Raw genomic sequence first — 24,787 nt, forward strand, 5'->3', positions numbered from 1 at the left:
AAAAAAACTTAACGATAATAAAGAGTATTATTTCTCAAAATAAATTGAAGCATTATTTTCCTGAGATTATTACTATATTTGAAAATATTTCTTACATTTAGAAATTCAGTGATAAATTAGTTCACGAAACTGTTTGCCTCTGTTACTGGGGAGTCATTAGAGAACATAAGTAATAAATGCCTTAAGGATGGTGATGTTAGAAAGACAGACACTAAAATTAGGCAAAAAGGAATAGAAAGCAGAAATAGGAAGGAAGGAAACTTGGTTTATTTAAAAATATTGCCTGGATGTGGTTGTGTCTGAAATTTGTCTTCAACATTTTTTTTTTTTTTTTTTTTACATGGAGTGTCACTCTGTCACCCAGGCTGGAATGCAGTGGTGCGATCTCATCTCACTGCAACTGCCACCTTCCTGGTTCAAGCAATTTCCCTGCCTTGGCCGGGCGTGGTGGCTCACACCTGTAATCCAAGCACTTTGGAGGCCAAGGCAGGCGGATCACCTGAGGTCAGGAGTTCAAGACCAGCCTGACCAACATGGTGAAACCCCGTTTTTTAAAAAAATAATAATAATAATTCCCCTGCCTCATCCTCCTGAGTAGCTGGGATTACAGTCGTGCGTCACCATGTCTGGTTTTGTTTTTTTTTGTATTTTTAGTAGAGACAGTGTTTCACCATGTTGGCCAGGCTCGTCTCGAACTCCTGACCTCAGGCAATCTGCCCACCTCAGCCTCCTAAAGTGCTGAGACTACAGGTGTGAACCATCATGCTTGGCTTGTGTTCAAATTTAAACTTACTCACTGTGTAGTTTTAAGCAAATAATCTAATTTTTAAGAATTTAATCTACATTTAAGTTTCAAAGATCAAATACATTATATTAATGTATTTTTTCCTCAAAAGGATGGGCAAAACAATTTATTATAATGACAAATGCCCAGATTTTATTTGAAAAAATAAAGGCTCATATGACTCGATTCCAGGAGTGGGGTAGGAAGCCCAGAACATTTTACTGTGCCAAAAAATAAGTGCTCAAGGAAAGATGAGGAGATACAAAAGACTACAAGACCCAACTTGAGGGTATCACACTGGCCATATTTAGAACAATTTTAAGTATCAAAAAGAATAACGATGATAATGGATTATAATGCACTGAATAAAAAAAAAAAAACATGAGTTTATATTGATACCATTTTTTTAATGGGGAAAGAGTAAAAGGAAGAGAAGGGAAAATTGTTCTGTCACAGAAGAGTATCAACTAATAAATAGAAGAAATAACAGAAATGATAACCACCACAGTAATAACAGATTCAGGCAAGAATCAATGAATGCCAAATCTACTGGATGACACATTATTAAGAAATAGGATATTCATACAGTTCAAAGTGTAACATCACAGATAACTTATTAATTACCAAGGGAAAAGAACAGCTTTACAATATAAAAACTTGGCAGATATCATATTTGAGCATCACCAATAATGAGATAATTAGGCTTGTGTGCCCCCGATCTGATGTACCGGAAAAAAAAAAATTTCACCTATGTAGAATCCCTGCCAAAACTATGTAACCTGAATCTACTAATGAGGAAATAATCACATGAATCCAAATTGAGGAATATTCTACAGAAAAACTGGCCTGGACTATTTAAAAAAGTCAATGTCATAAAAGACAAAAAAGAAAGGATAGGAGGGAGGGAGAATAGGAGGAAAGGAGAAAGAAAGAAAGGAAAAGAAAAGAAAGAAGGAAGGAAGGAAGAAAGGGAGAGAGAAAGAGAGAAGGAGAGGGAGGGAGGGAGGGGGAAGGAAGGAAAAAGGTTATAGAACTACTCAATGATCCTCAATTGGAGCCTACACTGAAAAAAAAATTAAAAGCTGTAAGTGGCATTAGTGGGAAAATGGGAGAATTCTGACTATGAATAATATATTAAATAATATTTTATCAATGCTAAATTGCTTGAGATAATTGTATTGTGATTATATAGGAGAATTTATGTAAAAGAATTCCCTGTTCTTAGTAGACAAATGATAAAGCATTTATGGGTAAAGTGCTCTATTTGCAATTAATTCTCACAAGATTTAGGGAAAAAAGTATGTGTTACGTGTAGAAATACAGAAAAAAAGAAAACATTCAATGTATCAACAAGTGGTAAATTTAGGTAAAGAGGATATCAATGTTCATTGCGCTATTACAACTTTTTTATGGTTTTGAGAATTTTCAAAATATAAGTTGGAGAAAGAAAAAGAAAAGGAAACCAGTATTATTTAATAAAAAAAAAAATGAGAATTCAAACTATAATGTTCGGTGTTTATGGCACATAATGAAGGCTCAATAAATATTTGAATAAATAAATAAATACATATCCTAGAAATATTTTTATAAGCATATTTTCATCTTAGGAACAATTGTTAAAGAAACATTCCTAGGCTGGGCATGGTGGCTCATGCTTGTAATCCCAGCACTTTGTGAGGCCAAGGCGGGTGGATCACCTGAGGTCAGGAGTCCGAGACCAACTTCACCAACATGGTGAAATCCTGTCTCTACTAAAAATACAAAAAATTGGCTGGGCATGGTGGCGCACACCTGTAGTCCCAGCTACCCGGGAGGCTGAGGCAGAAGAATTGCTTGAACCCAGGAGGTGGAGGTTACAGTGAGCTGAGATCGTACTACCGTACTCCAGCCTGGGCAACAGAGTAAGACTCCATCTCAAAAACAAACAAAACCCACATAAACAAACAAAAAAAAGAAACATTGCTGAGAGCATCTGGAATTAAATGATTAGCTCAGGTGAAGTCTGGCAGCTGGTACTATGCTTTTTCAAATTTGCTGATTTTTGCTGCCATGAAAAATCAGCATCATTATAACCAGATGCAAAGAGGTGTTGTTTCTATTCATCATTGTACCAGAAAAGAAGTAGAAAATAAAAAAGTTACTGACATCCAAAAGCAGTGTATTCTGCATAACGTAAAAGTTCTGTACCATTAATTACAAGGTATTAGCATCAAAGAAAATGAATGTCATCTAAAAGCAGTTGAAAGACTACCTAACTCTGTTTGGCTATTTGCTAACTAACATTTCTTTTTCCTTAAAAAGGAATTTTAGTGAATGTACTTCTTACTCTCCATGCCTTAATAGGAAATAAAATGTTTGAATTTTTAAAAAGTTATCACGTGACCAATATTTAATTTTTAATAAAAATTAGAAATAAGTCAGCTTTGGGGTATTTCATTGATTTAAAGGGAAAGCTACAATTTGCAGGCTAAGCAGAAAAAGATTACTTCAACTGAGCACCACTCAAGATAATATGATAGGCTGGGCATGGTGGCATATGCCTATAATCTCAGCACTTTGGGAGGTTGAGGTTGGCGGATCACTTGAGGTCAAAAGTTTGAGACCAGACTATCCAAAATGGTGAAACCCCGTCTCTACTAAAAATACAAAAATTAGTCAGGCATGGTGGCACATGTCTGTAGTCTCAGCTACTAGGGAGGCTGAGGCAGGAGAAGTGCCTGAACTCAGAAGGCACAGGTTGCAGTGAGCTGAGATCGTGCCACTGCACTTCAGCCTGGGCAACAGAGCAGATTTTGTCTCACAAAAAAAAAAAAAAAAAAAGAAGATAATGATGAAGAAAAATGATGAAAGAAAGCTAATTGCTACAAAGTAAGTAAACATGCCTATTATGATCTTTTATTTTCCATCATTTCTTAGCGTCTTATACAAGTAACCACTGGTGTTATTTCAAATGGACTACATAGTTGCAGTTACTTATGAACAAAAATCTAGTTTAGTTTCTTAATTATGCTAAATGACACATATAATTTTTCTTTAATCTTTAATATGTAAATCTGGTATGCAGAATTTCACCATTATGAAATTTACATCTCAAGGAAGTAATCAATAAATATGCCCAGCAGATAATCTCTAAAAATTCTATACCATTTTAGAGTGTTTCCTTCTTTGCTTTTACCATGATTGTCTTCCTAAATTATCAATAACACATACATTAACTACAGTTTTTCATTATCCTGAGGAATCGATATCAAATAAATAATAATAGCTGTGACATCAGGTTAAGGAAAAAGAAGTTGAGAACGGACTGACTTTTTTGTTCATTTTGTTGATTATTGTAATACTAAGTCCTACCCTTATTGTATTTGTAGCCAGAACTGGAAAAGATGTTAACAGCATTTCACTTAACTTCATACTCCTTAAGTCAATGTATTCAAGTATTACTTGGGGGCTAGCATTCTGTTACCACTTTTTGAATCCTATTGTTCCTTCAGGTACTACTGGATAGCATACTCTAGTATATTGGACATTACTGAAAAAGGATTCCATAGATAGAAATGTTTAAAATAGGCTTCTTTTTGGTAATATAGCTATGGTAATAAGAGCTTGTATAGGAATGCAAACTTCTAGTGAGTGGAATTCTTCCTCCTACATTCTAGCTTGAGAAGAAATTTTGTTAATTGAGAGAAAATCCTTTATAACAGTTTTTGTTGCTTCTTTCCCTCCTGAAATTTGAACACTGCTGCCTCATGCTGTAATGAAAGAGTTGTCAGACAAATCAATGATTGATTATCCTATACTGGTTTGTTTTTTTTTTGAGACAGGTTCTGTTCTGTTTCCCAGGCTGGAGTGTAGTGGTGGCATGATCTTGGCTCACTGCAGCCTTGACTTCCTGGGCTCAAGTGATCTTCAGCCTCAGCCTCCCAAGTACCTGAGGCTACAGGTGTCTGGCTAATTTATTTTCTAGAGATGGGCTCTTGCTACATTGTCCAGGCTAGTCTCAAACTCCTGGGCTCAAGCGATCTTCCTGCCTCAGTCTCCCAAAGGGCTGGGATTATAGGTGTGTGTCACAATGTCCAGCCTGTCCCTCTATCTTTATATGTTTATTTCAAGCAGAAGACTAGCATAAACCTCCCAGCTTGACCAATATAACAAAACCCCATATCTACTAAAAATGCAAAATTAGCTGGGCATGGTGGCACATGCCTGTAATCCCACCTACTCAGGAAACTGAGGCAGGAGAATTGCCTGAACCCGGGAGGTAGAGGTTGCCATGAGCCAAGATCGTGCCATTGCACTCCAGCCTGGGCAACAAGAGTGAAATTCCGCCTCAAAAAAAAAAAAAGAGCAGGATAAACCTCAATTAAAATACTATTTATCTTCTTATTATTTTCCTCTTTTGCAAAAATGTGTTAAACTTCTGGATAATTAAGTAACATAATTAGTTGGGTTCTGATCAATACAAATGGAATTCATGTACATATCTTTTATATGCTCATATATTCTTGTAGTCTTTACTTTTAATTCTTAAAAATGTGATAACTGTAATAAGCATTTTAATTCTTAAAAATGTGATAACTGTAATAAATGTTTTAATTCTTAAAAATGTGATAATTGTAATAAACTTTTATTATATCTCACGTAAAATAACTGTGTGTCTGAGAGAGACAAAACTCATGCCCTACTTCTCATGATTTCTCTTTCTTATACCTTTCATAGAAAGAAGAATTACAGCCTCAGTATTAGTGTGTATTTTTGAAAGAGTAAAGTGGGGAGTGGGAAGGTATAGCTACATGCTATGCCTTTTGACAGCATTCTGTTTCAAATCTCCTCATGAGTGACTAGAACACTGCTGAAAAAACATTAAACTGATTTTGTGATGACGAATTTAGGAACTCCAGTTAGCTAAGGGTTAGGAAAACTGATTTGCAGGGGTATACTCTGATCCAGAATGGGGCTTTAATATATTGTATTATACTGAAACATAAAGCAGAGGTCTACCAAAATAGAATACTTGAGCACTATAATACTCATCTCAGTCAACTGAAGTGTTCAGGATCAATGATTAAGTTCATTCTGTACTCCTAAAGAACAAACCTTTTTTAAAAAAGTAATTATCAGTAATCTCCGGGTACCTGACCATACCACAGTTAGCAAGTGATTCCAAAGATTTTTAATAGAATTCAGGCCTGATTTTACAAGTTAATTGAGTTCTAGGAAAAACCTTTCACTGGCATCTTTATGAATGCTTACTTCTTATAAAGTCTTGCTTTGTTGCCCAGGCTGCAGTAGGAGTACAGTTATGCAATTTCGGCTCACTGCAACCTCCACCTCCCAATTCAAGCGATTCTTCTGCCTCAGCCTCCCGAGTAGCTGGGATTATAGGCATGCACCATTACGGCCAGCTAATTTTTTGTTGTATTTTTAGTAGAGATGAGGTTTCACCATGTTGGCCAGGCTGATCTTGAATTCCTGTCCTGAGGTGATCTGCCTGCTTTGGCCTCTCAAAGTGCTGGGCGCCACTGTGGCCAGCCTAAATGGTTTACTTAAAATTCCTACAAGTAATATCACTTGTGCTTTTTAGAAATCTTAATTTAAGAAATTTCAAAGATATTAATTTGTAAGAAAAATTATCTTGCCAAGAATTTAAAAAGTCAGGTAACAGCAGCACTCACCCACCTTCACTAACCAGCTCACTATTGTCTGACTGCTTACAAGAGATGATCTTCTCCACTAGTTGATTGTAGCTGCAGTTACCAACAGCTTTTACAATGTCATCAATCTAGAAAACAAATGACTGTCTCACTAATCACGGTAAGATTAGAAACAAAACAAAAGAAAGCCACATCACTCTTTAGAACTTTATTCTAATATAATACTAAATATAAAACTATTTATTTTTCATAAATAATAATTTTTGAAAAACAAAATCGGCACTAAAATCAACACCCAACAGTTTCCAAGTTTACAGCTCAGTATGACACATTATGAAAAATACTGCATAGCTGTATTTCAATTATGCAAAAAAAGATTAAATGGGATTATTAGATGCAACTTTATTTCTTAAAGTCATAAACACGTATTTAAGTGACCAAAATAAAACATAAACTATTCCAGGAGGAAAAATGAAAAAATATCCACTTTTTTCCCTTAGCATAAAGTACCAAGCAACAGTTTTTTTATTTTTTTAATTTTTTATTTATTTTTTGAGACGGAGTTTCACTCATGTTACCCAGGCTGGAGGGCAATGGCGCGATCTCGGCTCACCGCAACCTCCGCCTCCTGGGTTCAGGCAATTCTCCTGCCTCAGCCTCCTGAGTAGCTGGGATTACAGGCACGCACCACCATGCCCAGCTAATTCTTTGTATTTTTAGTACAGACGGGGTTTCACCATGTTGACCAGGATGGTCTCGATCTCTTGACCTCGTGATCCACCCGCCTCGGCCTCCCAAAGTGCTGGGATTACAGGCTTGAGCCACCGCGCCCGGCCGCAACAGTTTTTTTAAAACTAAAAAACAAATGTTGCACATTTAAAGCAAAGGAACTTTAAATATGTTAATTTATAGGATTAATAAAATTATTCTATTTTATTTATTACTTATTTCCTAGAAAAGTATAGTGGAGATATAAGTAGAGATAGCTAATGTTATTTTCCTGAAGAAAAGTTAATATGTGTTAACCAGGGACAGTATCTGCTGCATGATTCTTATTTAATCTTTGCTTTTAGAGGTACAGCAAAAGAGTAAATTTAAACTTTTAAGCTACAGGAAAAGAAAATTGGGCTTCTCTACTCTCTCTCCATTATGCTTTGCTTTGACTAGAGAAGAAAAAGAGGTTCCTACTGTCTAAAAAATTTATATAGTTGCATTGGCATACATAATATATTTATATTTATTTATAAATTATTCACATATATTGCTGTATTAATAAGTTATATACCCAATAAAACAAATACAAATTTTAGAATAACATAAATAGAAATAAGAGGGCGAATGTTTTCTTCCTACATTCAAATGATCATCTTGAAGACTTACTCTTTGAATACCACAGGTTTCAACATATATCTGCACAAGTAATACTCACAGTAGTGGTTTTCAAACTTGAGGAGTTTGTTAAAAAGATGTAAAATAATTTCAGGCTCAAGTTGCTTCTCAATTCTCTAAGTTTTCATTCCACTACCCAGGTGATCTGATACATGGCAATGTTTCGGAACCATCCTTTGAGGCTGTAATTTATCTTTCTTGTTTATGAAAAATTCTACAATACTAAAAGCCTCCTAACTCATACAACTGAGACTGGCGGTTGGTTGAGACAATCAGTTAATTCAAAAAGTCAAAGCAGGAAATTGTGGAAAATGTTTACAGGCATACATATCCTAAACATTTTTTGTTTGTTTGTTTGAGATGGAGTCTAGCTCTGTCGTCCAGGCTGGAGTGCAATGGCTCAATTTCAGCTCACTGCAACATCCACCTCCTGAGATCAAGTGATTCTCCTGCCTCAGCCTCCCGAGAAGCTGGGATTACAGGTACCTGTGACTGCACCTGGCTAATTTTTTGTATTTTTAGTAGAGATGGGGTTTCACCATCTTGGCCAGGCTAGTCTCGAACTCCTGACCTCATGATCCACCTGCCTTGGCCTCCCAAAGTCACGCCCAGCCAAACTTTTTTTTTTGAGATGGAGTCTCACTCTGTCGCTCAGGCCAAAGTGCAGTGGTGTGATTTCAGCTCACTGCAACCTCCACTTCCCGGGTTCAAGTGATTCTCTTGCCTCAACCTCCAGAGTAGCAGGGATTACAGGCACCCACCACCACACCTGGCTAAGTTTTGTACTTTTAGTAGAGTCACGGTTTCACCATTTTGGCTACGATGGTCTTGAACTCCTGAACTTAAGTAATATGCCCACCTGGGCCTCCCAAAGTGCTGGGATTACAGGTGTGAGCTGCCACACCTGGCCCATATCTGAAACATTTCATATATACATATTTTTTGTTTTGCTGCCCTTTATAAAACCAAAACATTTTATATTAACTTAAAACAAAAATGTATTCAATTGTCAATCTTTTGATGCAGAGCCAAATGAGTTCTTTTCTGTGTGAGAGGATCCTTGGGATAAGATTCTACGTAAATCACAAGAAAAAATTCACGAGTTCCAGCTTTGATTTATTAAAAATGAGAAGTTAGGTCCTTAAGAAACAATTTGAGGGCACAATCTCTTCAGATCTTATTTTCCTCAACACCTTTACCTCATAGTGTTTTCGTTAGTGACTTAACTTCAGTAAGTCTTTTCAAAGAATCTGAATTTTCAATTTCAAGAAATCCACAGAAATACAACTACAATAAATTGGGTATGGTGGCTCACACCAGTAATGCAAGCAATTCAGGAGGCTAAGACAGGAGGATCTCTTGAGGCCAGGAGTTCAACACCAGTTTCAGCAACATAGCAAAACTTCTGTGTCTAAAAATAAAAAAAATTTTTTTTAAGATTTTTTTTCTCACTCCATCTCCCACCCTCTGTCACCCACGCTGGAGTGCAGTGGTGTGATCACAGCCCACTGCAGCCTTGACTTCTCAGGCTCAAGCAATCCTCCCACCTCAGCCTCCTGCATAGCTGGGACTACAGGCACATGTCACCACACCTGTCTAATTGCTAAATTTTTTGTAGAGACAGGTCTCCTGTTGCTCAGGCTGGTTTCAAACTCCTGGGCTCAGTGATTCTCCCACCGTGGTCTTCCAAAATATTAGGATTACAAGTGTGAGCCATCATGCAAAACCTCTAAAAATATATATACATATTTTAAATTAGCTGGATATGGTGGTGCATGCCCGTAATCCCAGCTACTCAAGAGGCTGAGGCAAGAGGACCGCTTGAGTCCACGAGTTCAAGGCTACAATGAGCTATGGTCATGCCACTATACTCCAGCCTGGGCAACGGGGCAAGGCACTGTCTCTGAAACAAAACAAAACCCTTCAAAGCCCAACTACAGTAATAAACACAAGATCAACAGGCTGGGTGCAGTGGCTCATGCCTGCAGTCCCAGGAATTTGGGAGGCTGAGATGGGTGGATCACCTGAGGTGAGGAGTTTGATACCAGCCTGGCCAACATGACGAAACCCCATCTCTACTAAAAATACAAAAAATTAGCCAGCTGTGGTCGTGGACACCTGTAATCCTAGCTACTTGGGAGGCTGAGGCAGGAAAATCACTTGAAACCAGGAGGCAGAGGTTGTGGTGAGCCGAGATCACGCCACTGCATTCTAGCCTGTGTAACAAGAATGAATCACTGTCTCTACCAACAACCTTCACAGAGCTGGAAAAAACTACCTTAAACTTCATATGGAGCCAAAAGAGAGCCCACATAGCCAAGTCAATTCTAAGCAAAAAGAACAAAGCTGGAGGCATCACACTACCTGACTTCAAACTATACTACAGGGCTACAGTAATCAAAACAGCACGGTACTGGTACCAAAACAGAGGTATAGACCAATGGAACAGAACAGAGGCCTCGGAGGCAACACCACACATCTGCAACCATCTGATCTTTGACAAACCTGACAAAAACAAACAATGGGGAAAGGATTCCCTGTTGAATAGTGTTGGGAAAACTGGCTAGCCATGTGCAGAAAGCAGAAACTGGACCCCTTCCTGACGCCTTACACTAAAATTAACTCCAGATGGATTAAAGACTTAAACATAAGACCTAACACCATAAAAACACTAGAAGAAAATCTAGAAATCTAGGCAAAACCATTCAGGACATAGGCATAGGCAAGGACTTATGACCAAAACACTAAGAGCATTGGCAACAAAAGCCAAAATAGACAAATGGGACCTAATCAAACTCCACAGCTTCCGCACAGCAAAAGAAACAGTCATTATAGTGAAAAGGCAACCAACAGAATGGGAAAAAATTTTTGCAATCTACCTATCTGATATCCAGAATCTACAAAGAACTGAAACAGATTTACAAGAAAAAAACAAACAAGCCCATTCAAAAGTGGGCAGAAGATATGAACAGACACTTTACAAAAGAAGACATACATGAGGCCAACAAACATGAAAAAATGCTCATCATCACTGGTCATTAGAGAAATGCAAATCAAAACCACACTGAGATACCATCTCACACCAGTTAGAATTGCGATCATTAAAAAATCTGGAAACAACAGATGCTGGAGAGGATGTGGAGAAATAGGAACACCTTTACACTGTGAGCGGGAGTGTAAATTAGTTCAACCATTGTGGAAGACAGTGTGGCGATTCCTCAAGGACCTAGAAACAGAAATTCCATTTGACCCAGCAATCCCATTACTGGGTATATATCCAAAGGATTATAAATCCTTCTACTATTAAGGACACATGCACATGAATGTTCACTGTGGCACTGTTTACAATAGCAAAGACCTGGAACCAACCCAAATGCCCATTGATGATAGACTGGACAGGGAAAATGTGGCACATATACACCATGGAATACTACGCAGCCATCAAAAACGATGAGTTCGTGTCCTTTGTAGGGACATGGATGAACCTGCAAACCATCATTCTCAGCAACCTGACACAAGAACAGAAAACCAAACACCGCATGTTCTCACTCATACGTGGGTGTTGAACAATGAGAACACATGGATACAGGGAAGGGAGCATCACACACTGGGGTCTGTCGGGGGGAAATAGGGGAGGGACAGCCGGGGGTAGGGAGTTGGGGAGGAACAGCATGGGGAGAAATGCCAGATATAGGTGATGGAGAGGAAGGCAGCAAATCACACTGCTATGTGTGTACCTATGCTACAATCCTGCATGTTCTTCACATGTACCCCAAAACCTAAAATGCAATTAAAAAAAAAAAGAATGAAACACTGTCTCAAACAAAACAACAACAAAAAAAACAAGTATCAAATACATTTCTCTAGAGTAGCTAGAAATAAAAAAGATTTCAAATGTTCACAGGCAGAATCTATACATTAGTATTTCACTCAAGGCCAGGTGTGGTGACTCATGTCTATAATCCAACACTTTAGGAGGCCAGGGTGGAAGGACTGCTTCAGCTTAGGAATTTGAGACCACCCTGAGCAACATAGCAAGATTCTGTCTTTACAAGAAATAAAACAATCGAGGTACGGTAGCTCACGCCTGTAATCCCTGCACTTTGGTAGGCCTAGACAGGCAGGACTACCTGAGGTCAGGAGTTCGAGACCAGCCTGGCCAACATGGTGAAACCTTGTCTCTACTAAAAATACAAAAATTAGCTCAGGGGTGTGGTGGGCACCTGTAATCCCAGCTACTCAGGAGGGTGAGGCAGGAGAATCTCTTGAACCCAGGAAGCGGAGGTTGCAGTGAGCCGAGATTGCACAACTGCATTCCAGCCTGGGTGACAGAGTGAGACTCTGTCTCAAACAAAAGAAAAAAAAAGAAAGACAAAACTAGCCAGGCATGGGAGTGTGTGCCTGTAGTCCCAGCTACTCAGGAGGCTGAGGCAGGATTGCTTAAGCCCAGTAGTTCCAGGGGTTGCAGTGAGCTATGATCATGCCACTGTGCTCCAGCCTGGGCATCAGAGTGAGATCTTGTCTCCTCCCACCCCCAGAATTCCGTTCATCCAATTTATTCGGATGTCTATTACATACTACTACCTAAAAGGGGTGCCATGAGAGAATCTGCAGACACAGCAGTGAGCGAAATAGTTTATGCTTCCATAAAGATATTCTAGAGTAAAAGCAAACAATAAACCAAATCAACAAATATATAATGTAAGGCTGTTGTATACAGTGGTATGCAGATGCCAGTTTTTTTCCAATGTAACACGGTATTCTACAGAATACATCATAATGTGGTTATTCATTTGTCTTTTGATGGCTATTTGACTTGTTTGCAGTTTAGCACTATGGCAAATAATACTGCTGTGAAAAATTCTAGGACATTTATCCTGTTCTAAACATCAAGAGGGTATGCCTTGCCAAATTGCTGAGTCTTAAGGAATGGTTAGCCTCAACTTTAATGGATAAAACAAAGTGTTTTCCAAAGTAGATGGCCAATTTCCAACTTCATCAGTAGGGAATGAGAATTCTCTATGCTGCGCATCTTCTCCAACATTTAATAACGTCAGACTTATTTAAAAATTTTTTGTTTTTTGAGACAGAGTCTCACTCTGTCACCCAGGCTGGAATGCAGTGGTACAATCTCGGTGCACTGTGACCTCTGCCTCCAGGGTTCAAGGAATTCTCCCTGCCTTAGTCTCCCGAGTAGCTGGGATTATAGGCACCTGCCACTACCCCTGGGTAATTTTTGTAGTTCAGTACAGACAAGGTTTTGCCATGTTGGCCAGGCTAGTCTCAAACTCCTGACCTCAGGTGATCTGCCCACCTTGGCTTCCCAAAGTGCTGGGATTACAGGCATGAGCCGCCACACCTGGCCTAAAATCATCAGACTTTTCAATGTTAGCCAGTCTGAAGTATGCACAGTGGTCTCTAACACTGATTTTAATTTGTATTTCCCTAATGACCAATTCATATGTTCACTGGCCATTTGGATATCTATTTTTCTGAAGTGCCTACTCAAGTCATTTGCTCCTTTTTTTTTTTTTTTTTTTTTTGCTTGGCTGTCTATCTTTTTAAAAACTATCTGTAGGAGTTCCTACTATCTGAATATTAATCCTTCAGTCATTTTATAAGTTGCAATTCATCTTCTACTTTGTGGCTTGCTTTTACATTCTCTTTGGAATGTCTTTGGATAAATACAAATTCTCAGTTTTAAGGTAGTCATGTTTACCAATGTTTCCTTATAGTTAATAGGTTTGTATCTTGTTTTTGAAATCCCTTCCTACAGTAATAACAGAAGATCAGAAACATAGTTTCAAACTTTTGCAGTTTTATTTTTTACAGTTAAACTGCCCCTGCCCCCACCCCGCCCCACTCCATTTGTACAGCCAGGACCTTAGTATATTGCCCAGGCTGGAGTACAATGGCTACCCACGGGTGCTATTATAGTGCACTGCAACCTCTAACTCATGGCCTCAAGTGATTCTTCTGCCTCAGTCTCCTGAGTAACCGACTACAGGCATGCCACCTCACCTGGCTTTTACAGTTAAACTTCAATGTAAATGGAATAGAATTTTGTGGTGTGAGTTATAGGAAACAGTTTCATTTTTTCCCTCTATGTCTATCTAATTGTCTTAGAACCTTTTATTGAAAGGATTGTCTTTCCCCATTGCTCTACTGTGCCCTAGATCTATCTGTATAATTGTCTTTTTAGGCCTCTACTCTCTGCCATTGGTCTAATTCTTAATCGCAATATTTAAAATACTTTGTTTGTGAGCCAGTCATGCTGGTGCACTGTAGCCCCAGCTACTTGGGAGGCTGAGCTCGGAGGATCCCTTGAACTATCTGAGGCTGCAGGGAACTATGATCATGCTACTGCACTCTACTCTGGGCAACAGAGCGAGGTATTGTCTCTCTTTTTTTTTTTTTTTTTTTGGGGGGGGGGCGGAGTTTTGCTCTTGTTACCCAGGCTGGAGTGCAATGGCGCGATCTCGGCTCACTGCAACCTCCGCCTCCTGGGTTCAGGCAATTCTCCTGCCTCAGCCTCCTGAGTAGCTGGGATTACAGGCAGGCACCACCATGCCCAGCTAATTTTTTTTGTATTTTTAGTAGAGGCGGGGTTTCACCGTGTTGACCAGGATGGTCTCGATCTCTTGACCTCGTGATCCACCCACCTCGGCCTCCCAAAGTACTGAGATTACAAGCTTGAGCCACCGTGCCCGGCTGTCTCTTAAAAAAATTAAAAAAATGAAGAACTCAGGCTTTCAGTCCTCAGACTATCATTCTTCACAATCTAAATTATTTGTCATTGTCTTCTGCCAGAATCCAACCTTGGATGTGTAAATTACTGGGCATGCTGAGACTTTTCAGTGCAATTCTCAGAGTTGCCTTGCTTATAGTAAGCCATCCTTCCATTCTCCTGAATCCCAGCAGCTTTTACCAATGGACAGAGATGAAAAAAAAAAAAAACCACTGCCCAGTCCTTGCCATTATGATCTCCACTTTCCTAGAGTTAATGGATGCACACATGCATGCTGCATTTCACCAGTCAATATTTACTGAGAACCTAAGACATTCCAGGCACTGTTCCAAATACTGAGATATGAATCCAGCCCTTATAAAACCTATATTATAGTGGGAGATGACAGTTAATCAGTTACAGAAATAATAGCCTTTCTTTTTGAGACAAGCATAGTGGCTCATGCTTGTAATCTCAGCACTTTGGGAGTTCGAGGTGGGAGGATCGCTTGAGGACAGGAGTTTGAGACCAGCCTGGGCAACACAGTGAAATCCTGTCTCAATTAGCCAGGCATGGTGGTATGCACCTAGCTACCTGGGGACTAAGAAGGGAGGATCACTTGAACACAGGAGGTTGAGGCTGCAGTGAACCAAGATTGTGCCACTGCACTCCAGCTTGGGTGACATACAAAGATTCTGTCTCAAAAAAAAAAAAAAAAAAAAAGCCTCCATAAATATGAATAAGGATTTTAAATCTTATTTTAATTAAATTGGATGCTTTTAAGGGAAAGAGGAGGGCATAGGGTAAAGGGAAGGGTTTATTTTACGAAGATCATGCCAAGTATCAAGATAATTCAACAGGGTAAGAATAACTTTTTCAGCAAATAGTACTAGGACAACCAGATATCTACATGCATATGAATAAAGTTGAACCCTTTCCTCAAACCATAAAAATTAACTCAAAATTAACCATATTCATAAATGTAAGTGCTAAAATTATACAACTCTTAATAGAAAATGACTAAATCTTGACTTTGGTTAGGCAAAGTCTTCTTAGATAGGACACCAAAAGCATAAGGGACAAAAGAAAAAGTAGATAAAATGAACTTCACTGAAATTAAGTCCAGGCACAGTGGCTCACACCTGTAACCCCAACATTCTGAGAGGCTGAGGTGGGAAAATTGCTTGAGGCCAGGAGTTCAAGACCAGACTGGTAGTTCAAGCATGTCAAAGACTGACACGCTATTTCTAAAAAAAAAAAAAAAAATTCAACATTAAAGAATATTTCCGAGTCATATATTTGACAAGAGATTTGTGCTTAGAACACATCAAGATCATTTGCAACTCAATTACAAATAGACACAGAACCCAATTTAAAAAACTGGCAAAGGGGCTGGACATGGTGGCTCACATCTGTAGTCTCAGCACTTTGGGAGGCCGAGGCAGGAGGATCATTTGAGTCTAGGAGTTTGAGACCAGCCTGAGAGATATGGCAAGACCTCATTTCTAGAAAAAAATTTTAAGATTAGCAGGGCATGATGGCATGTACCCAGCTACTCAGGAGGCTGAGGCAGGTGGATCACTTAACCCCAGGAATTTGAGGCTGCAGTGAACTATGATCATGCCACTGTACTCCAGCCTGGGTGACTCAGCAAGACCCAGTGTCAAAAAATAAAACAAAAAAAACTCAACAGTAAATAACTAATCTAATTAGAAATGGGCAAAAGACATGAGGAGATATTTTACTCAAAAGAATATACAAATGGCAAACAAGCACGTCAAAAGATGTTCAACATCGGCCAGGCGTGGTGGCTCACACCTGTAATCCCAATACTTTGGGAGGCCAAGGAGGGCAGATCACCTGAGGTCAGCAGTTCGAGACCAGCCTGACCAACATGGAGAAACCCTGTCTCTATTAAAAATACAAAATTAACTGGGTGTGGTGGCGCATGCCTATAATCCCAGCTACTCGGGAGACTGAGGTAGGAGGATCATTTGAACTGGGGAGGCAGAGGTTGTGGTCAGCTGAGATAGCGCCATTACACTCCAGCCTGGGCAACAAGAGCGAAACTGTCTCAAAGAAAAAAAGAAAAGATGTTCAACATCATTAGCTATTAAAGAAATGCAGCCGGGCGCGGTGGCTCAAGCCTGTAATCCCAGCACTGTGGGAGGCCGAGGCGGGTGGATCACGAGGTCAAGAGATCGAGACCATCCTGGTCAACATAGTGAAACCCCGTCTCTACTAAAAATACAAAAAAAATTAGCTGGGCATGGTGGCGCATGCCTGTAATCCCAGCGACTCAGGAGGCTGGGGCAGGAGAATTGCCTGAACCCAGGAGGCGGAGGTTGCGGTGAGCCGAGATCGCGCCATTGCACTCCAGCCTGGGTAACAAGAGCGAAACTCCGTCTCAAAAAAAAAAATAAAATAAAAAATAAGAAATGCAAATTAGGCTGGGCACGATGGCTCACGCCTATATTCCCAGCACTTCAGGAGGCCTAGGTGGGTGTATCACCTCAGGTCAGGAGTTTGTGACCAGCCTAACCAACATGGTGAAAGCCTGTGTCTACCAAAAATACAAAAAAATTAGCTGAGCATGGTGGCGGGTGACTGGAATCCGCCCTACTCAGGAGGCTGAGGCAGGAGAATCACTTGAACCCGGGAGGAGGAGGCTCAGTGAGCCAAGATCGCATCATTGCACTCTAGCCTAGGCAACAGAATGAGACTCTGCCTCAAGAAGAAAAAAGAAAAAAGAAAAAGAAAAAGAAATGCAAATTAAAACTACAATGAAATATTGCTACCTAAGGATAGCTAAAAAAAAATAAAAGTGACAACATTAAATACTGATGAAGATGCAGAGAAGCTGGATCACTCATGTTACTGGTGATGTAAACTTTTGGTACAGGTACTGAAATTTTTCACTTTCTTAAAAAAAAATACACAGGTTAACTGAGCAGAGGGGTACATGCCTGTAGTATCAGCTACTTGGGAGGCTGCAGTGAGAGGATAACTTGAGCCCAGGAATTCAAGTCCAGCCTGGGCAACAAAGCAAGACCCTGTCTCTTAAAAAACAAACACACAAACCCATAAGCAACTAAGATATAACCCACCAACTGCAATCCTGGGCATTTAAACCAGAGAAATGAAAAACGTACTTATACACAAACGTTCACAGCAGTTTGATACAGAGTCTTGCTCTGTCACCTAGTCCAGAAAGAAGTGGCACAATCTCGGCTCATTGCCGCTGCTGCCTCCTGGGTTCAAGTGATTCTCCTGCCTCAGCCTCCCGAGTAGCTGGGGTTACAGGTACCCAGCTAATTTTTGTATTTTTAGTAGAGATGGGGTTTTGCCATGTTGGCCAGGCTGATCTCGAACTACTGGCCTCAAGTGATCCATCCAACTCAGCCTCCCAAAGTGCTGGGATTACAGGTGTGAGCCACCGTGCCCGGCCTATAGCAGTTTTAACATAATGGCCAGACACTGGAAAATGCCCAGATGCTCTGTAACAAGTAAAACTGTGGTATGTCCACACCACAGAATATTATTCAGTAATAAAAAGGAAGAAACTATAGATGCAACAATCTGGATGACGCTCTGGAGACTTAGGATGAATATAAAAGACTAAGACAGGCTGGGCGTGGTGGCTCACACCTATAATCCCAGCACTTTGGGAGGCCCAAATCATGAGGCCAGATCACGAGGTCAGGAGTTCAAGGCTAGCCTGACCAATATGGTGAAACCCTATCTCTATTAAAAATATGAGAATTAGCTGGGCATGGTGGCACACGCCTGTAGTCCTAGTCCTAGCTACTCAGGAAGCTGAGGCAGGAGAATCGCTTGAACCCAGGAGGTGGAGATTGCAGTGAACCAAGACCACACCACTGCACACCAGTATGGGTGACAGAGCAAGACTCCATCTCAAAAAAAAAAAAGGCCAATCCAAAAAGATTACACACTGTGTTATTTCACTTACATAATATTCTCAAAATAACAAAATTATAGAAATGGAGAAAGATTAGTGGTTGTCAGGGTTTAACAAGAGGATAGAGGGTAAGGGTGTGAGAGAAGTGGGTGGGATATAAAAGGGCATCAGGAGGGATTCAGGACATGGATGAACCTGGAAACCATCATTCTCAGCAAACTGACAAAAGAGCAGAAGATCAAACACCGCATGTTCTCACTCATAGGCGGGTGTTGAACAATGAGAACACATGGACACAGGGAGGGGAGCACTACACACTGGGGTCAGTTGGGGGGAAATAGGGGAGGGACGGTGGGGATTGGGGAGCTGGGGAGAGATAGCAAGGGGAGAAATGCCAGATGTAGGTGATGGGGAGGAAGGCAGCAAATCACACTGCCACGTGTGTACCTATGCAACAATTTTGCATGTTCTTCACATGTACCCCAAAACCTAAAATGCAATAAAATAAATAAATGGGGAAAAAAAATAAATAAAAAAAGAAATGTTCTATATCTTAACTTTGTTTATTTATTTATTTACTTATTTTGAGATAGGGTCTAGCTCTGTCTCTCAGGCTAGAATGCAATGGCATGATCATAGCTCACCGCAGCATCGACCTTCTGGACACAAGTGATCCTCTCGCCTCAGCTTCCTGAAAAGCTGGGACCACAGGCATGTTCCACCATGACTGGTTAATTTTTATATTTTGTAGAGATAAGGTTTTGCCATGTTGCCCAGGCTAGTCTTGAACTCCTGGGCTCAAGTGATCCTCTTGCCTTGGCCTCCCAAAGTTCTAGGATTACAGGCATGAGACACTGTGCCCAGTCATGCATCTTGACTTTATTAATGTCAATTTCCTGGCTTTGATTAAAATAACCAAACTTTAAATTTTGCAAAATTACTAGATTTTTCCATTGGGGAAAACTGGGTAAAAGGTACAAGGGATCATTCTTTATTATTTCTTATACTAGCATATGAATCTACAATTACCTCAAAATAAAAAGTTTAATTTATATAAAAGGTAAATCCTCACCTCATACTACAAAACAAAATAAATTTGAAAGGCATTAGCTGGTATGATTCCTTTGTCTTTTTCTTTTAAAGTTCATAATTAACCAGTATTATTTTGAAATCTGAATCTTACTTTATGTTGAAAAATGTAAATAAGTGAAAATAATACTAAAACAGTATAGGAATAGACATAACAGAGATCAGTGTAAAAGAAAAGACTCTAACCTATATAAAAATTTAGTATGTGATAGCAAAATTATTTTTTCCTTTTATCCTTCCAATTAACTCTCCATTCTTCTCTATTCGGGAGACTAACCTCTAAGGACTGCAGCAACTGGAATTCTTACTCTCTAGTTATCAGTTGAATTTGGCCATTAGGAGCTAATGGAGGAAATCAGAAAGTGGGAGTCAGACAGTGGATTACCTTTGCTCTTTCCCTGCTGGGCCATAGCTTGGTGGTAACAGTATTCCTCTCCTGAAGACCACCTCTCCTGGTCAGCAGCTCTGTGCTTTAGTAATTATCTCGCTGGGTTCTGCTAACTATTCCCTCTCCTTGTCTTTTCATAGTTAGAAATGGCAGTAGTTTTCTGCCTTTGCTAGCTCTAGGATGCTTCACCATCCCTTGCATGTTCCCCTTAACTGTGCCCACAACTTTGTAAATAGTCTCTTCCTTAAACTTTTGTCAGTTATCTTTACATGTGTTATCTACTTCCTGCCAGGACCCTGATACCCTTAACAAGAGGCAAAATCTAGACTGCTAGACTAATATACCAAAGGTCACTGTACATTTAGAAATATACTGTTAGAGTGATGGATGTATGGGGGTGCCTTTTTAAAATAAATCTTTGGGTAATACAAAATCTCTTTTCAAAGCTGTGCAATAAAGAATACAGTCTTGCCCAAAGAGAAGTTTGACCTCTGTCCTGGTTCCTATGAGATAACCTCTAAATCTTGGCTTTTCCATACCAATAGGAGTGACCGTGTTATTTATCATGGGCCTCTTGGGCCACACCTGCAGTTTATACTAATGATGGATCCTTTGAACCACATGGTGTCAGCTCAGTTTCCAGGGAGGGAAGGGTAGGAGTCTGGGTTCAACTACGTGGACCATCAATTAATCAGTCAATCCTAACTGCATAACGAAATTTCAGTAAAAAATCCAAAAACTAAAGGTTGGGTGAACTTCCAGGATTGGCAGTACTCCATGCATGTTGTCATACATCAATTCTAGGAGGGTATGATGTCCTGAGGATCCAAGGGAAGCTTCATAGTTGGAGCCCTCCTAGATTCTGACCTACGTCTCTTTCCTTTGCTAATTTTAACCTGTATCTTTGCCCTGTAATAAACTGTAATGGTGAGTATAATAGGTTTCTGTAAGTCCTGTTAGTCGTTCTGGTGAATTACTCAACCTGAGGGCGGTTTTGGGAAACCTTTGACCTTGAGGTTGGTGTGAGAAGTAAGGGTGGTATTCTATGAGCTCTTCCCTCTAACCTTGCAGTTGGGCCCTAGCTCCTTGTAGTTGGGGGTCAGAAGCCTTGGGCAGACTTGGTAGTCTGGAGGATTGTGCTCTTAACCTCATAGTTTGGCTAATTCCAGGCAAAAGTACAAAAAGAGTAAGTAACAAAAAAATATAAATTTCGAATTGTTTGCCAAATTAATACATTTTTCCTGCATTTGTGTTTAGATAATTTAAATTCTTCGACTTACCTGAGGGTCTACTAACCACCCATGGTACAAAGGAATATCAAGAAGATCAAATACTATGCATTCCGGCGTATACTCAAACACTCGAACACCAGTGAATCTTACATTTACATCCAGACCTGTCTGTAATTTGTGCAGAATTGCCATGGCATCACTCATATTCTGAAAATAGAAAAGGGGAAAGTTATAATTCAAAACATCAAAACAAGAACACAGAAGATATTCAAGTATAAGGACATTTACTTTTAATTTTCCATTTTCTCCAATAAATCCAACATATTTTTATTGTTGATAACGCTTATGCAGCGCCACTGACTACATGTTGACACCTTCAAATAACTAGTTCACAGTAGTTGCTCAGTAAATATTTACTAGATTGCCGGGCATGGTGGCTCACACTTGTAATCCTAGCACTTTGGGAGGCCAAGGCAGGTAGATTACTTTAGGTCAGGATTTGAGACCAGCCTGGCCAACAGGGTGAAACCTTATCTCTACTAAAAATACAAAAATTAGCTAGGCGTGGTAGCACGTGCCTTTAGTCCCAGCTACTTGGTAAACTGATGTAGGATGGTCACCTGAACCCAGGAGGTAGAGGGTGCAATGCACAGAGATTGTGCCATTGCATTCCAGCCTGGGCAACAGAGACTCTGCCTCAAACAAAACAAAACAAAACGAGACAAAGTTCATGCTGTTATGCAACTAACATTCTATTCAGAGAGATAAACATGTATATATATAACACAATGTCAATTATTAGTAAGAAAAACTGAGCAAGATAAGGTTGTAGAGAGTAGTAGAAATGAAGGACGTATTTTAGACTGGAAAGTCTAAAAGTCAAATGTTTTTAAAGTCAAAGAGGAAGGCCTCTCCTACAGTTGAATTTAAAATAATTGAAAGTAGGATCTTAAAGAGATAGTGGCACACCATGCTCATTGCAACATTATTCATAATTCTTTTTTTTTTTTTTTTTGAGATGGAGTCTTGCTCTGTCACCAGGCTGGAGCGCAGTGGCTCAATCTCAGCTCACCGCAACCTCTGCCTCCTGGGTTCAAACGATTCTCCTGTCTCAGCCTCCCGAGTAACTAGGACTACAAGTGTGCGCCACCACACCCAACTAATTTTTGTATTTTTTTAAATTAACTTTTTTATTTTTAGTAGAGATGGGGTTTCACCATGTTGGCCAGGATGGTCATGATCTTTTGACCTCGTGATCTGCCGGCCGCAGCCTCCCAAAGTGCTGGGATTACAGGCATGAGCCACCGTGTCTGGCCTATTCATAATTTTTTATCTATTCTTAGTCACAACTGACAAAAGAATAAAAAAAATGAGGTATATACACACAATGGAATATTATTCAGCCTTAAAAAAGAAGGAAATCTTGTCATATGCTACAACCTGGATGAACCTTGAGTACATCATGCTGAGTAAAATAAGCCAGTCACAAAAATAAAAATACTGTATGACTCTACTTATATGAGATATTTAGAGTTGTGAAAATCATAAAAACAGAAAGTAAAATGGTGGTTTTCAGGAAATTGTGGGAAGTGAGAAAGGGAAACTGTCTGATGGATATAGGGTGTCACTCTGTGGCCCAGGCTAGAGTGCAGTGGTATGATCATGGCTTACCACAGCCTCAACCTCCTGGGCTCAAGTGATCCTCCCACCTCAGCCGCCCATGTAGCTGGGACTACAGGTGCATGCTACCATGCCCAGCTAATGTAGCTGATATTTTGTAGAGATGTGGTCTCACTATGTTGCCCAGGCTGGTCTTGAATTTCTGAGCTCAAGTAATTTTCCGCCTCAGCCTCTCAAAGCATTGGGATTATAGGCATAAGCTACTATGCCTGGCAAGTTTCAGTTTTAAAGATGAAAACGTTCTAGAGATCTGTTATACAACATTATGAATATACTTAACACTTCCGAACTGTATGCTTAAAAATGTTTAAAATAATACATTTTATATTACGTGGTTTTTAACACAATTTAAAAAAAGAGGAACGAGCCATCAAGCCATGAAAAGACATAGAGGGAATTTAAATGCATATTAGTGAAGAAAAGAAGATAATCTGAAAAGGCTACATACTGTATAATTCCAAATAACATTCTGGAAAAGGCAAGACTATAGAGACAGTAAAAAAGATAAGTGGTTGCCAAGGATTAGGGGAAGGGAAGAATGAATAGGCAGAGTACAGAGAATTTTTAGGACAGTGAAACTATTGTGTATAATACTGTAATGGTAGATATGTGTCATTATACATTTTTCAAAATCCATAGAACATACAACACCAAGAATGAATAAATTACAGACTTTGGGTGATAATGATGAGGCATTGTACGTTTATCAGTAACAGATGTACCACTTTGGTGCAGGATGTTGATAGTAGAGAAAGTTTTGTGTGTAGGGTTAGGAGGAACAGAAGGTATACAGAAATTCTCAGCACTTTCCATACTCAATTTTGCAGTGAATATACTGGGATGGATGGAAGAAAGGGAGGAAGGGACAGGTGAGGGAAAATGGAGTAAGGGAGGGGGAGGGAGAGAGGGCAGTACAAACGGGAGGGAAAAGAAGGAGAGGGAGGGGCCGGGCGCGGTGGCTCAAGCCTGTAATCCCAGCACTTTGGGAGGCCGAGGCGGGTGGATCACAAGGTCAAGAGATCGAGACCATCCTGGTCAACATGGTGAAACCCCGTCTCTACTAAAACTACAAAAAATTAGCTGGGCATGGTGGCCCGTGTCTGTAGTCCCAGCTACTCAGGAGGCTGAGGCAGGAGAATTGCCTGAACCCAGGAGGCAGAGGTTGCGGTGAGCCGAGATCGCGCCATTGCACTCCAGCCTGAGTAACGAGAGCGAAACTCTGTCTCAAAAAAAAAGGAGAGAGAGGCAAGCCTTTTTGAAAATGACACTAGAATAGAGATCACAGTGAGCACTGAGTCTTAGGAAGTTCTGGTCAAAGAGCATTGCAAAAACCCTGAGGTAAAAATGAGTTTATTAGTGTATCCATGGAATAGCATGGGGTCCAGTGTGGCTGGGACAAAATAAAAGTGAAAAGTTGCAGGAGATGAAGTCTAAGAGACTGGCAGAGGCTAAACCACAAAGTCTTGTTTGTCAAATTAAGGGATCATTCTGCCCACATCAGTTTTCTCCATAAATACAGTCATATGAATCTGTAATAAAGACTATTTTAGCCGGGCGCGGTGGCTCAAGCCTGTAATCCCAGCACTTTGGGAGGCCGAGGTGGGCGGATCAAGTGGTCAAGAGATCGAGACCATCCTGGTCAACATGGTGAAACCCCGTCTCTACTAAAAATACAAAACATTAGCTGGGCATGGTGGCGTGTGCCTGTAATCCCAGGTGCTCAGGAGGTTGAGGCAGGAGAATTGCCTGAACCCAGGAGGCTGCGGTGAGTCGAGATTGTGCCATTGCACTCCAGCCTGGGTAACAAGAGTGAAACTCCGTCTCAAAAAAAAAAAAAAAAAAAGACTATTTTAAAATGCTTTTCTATCATTCTACGATGGTGGAGTAAAAAAAAAAAAAAAAAAAAAAAAAAAAAAAAAAAAAAAAAA

The 24,787-nt window shown here is 40.0% G+C and overlaps 1 protein-coding gene across 2 annotated transcripts in view; it reads right to left on the minus strand.

Moving 5' to 3' along the window:
• Window positions 1-24,787, minus strand: part of MINDY2 (MINDY lysine 48 deubiquitinase 2) — a 96,113-nt gene that overhangs the window by 34,538 nt on the left and 36,788 nt on the right. For both annotated transcript variants that reach the window (XM_032297318.1, XM_032297319.1), the window contains exons 4-5: window positions 21,228-21,386; window positions 6,461-6,563 (exon numbers count right to left, since the gene is read on the minus strand). In XM_032297318.1, the coding sequence (XP_032153209.1) occupies window positions 6,461-6,563; window positions 21,228-21,386 (262 nt within the window). The remainder of the gene's footprint in view (window positions 1-6,460; window positions 6,564-21,227; window positions 21,387-24,787) is intronic.

The sequence above is a fragment of the Sapajus apella genome, unplaced genomic scaffold (genome assembly GCF_009761245.1).
Source record: "Sapajus apella isolate SASKATOON/1434 unplaced genomic scaffold, GSC_monkey_1.0 scaffold37, whole genome shotgun sequence".
Taxonomy (NCBI): domain Eukaryota; kingdom Metazoa; phylum Chordata; class Mammalia; order Primates; family Cebidae; genus Sapajus; species Sapajus apella.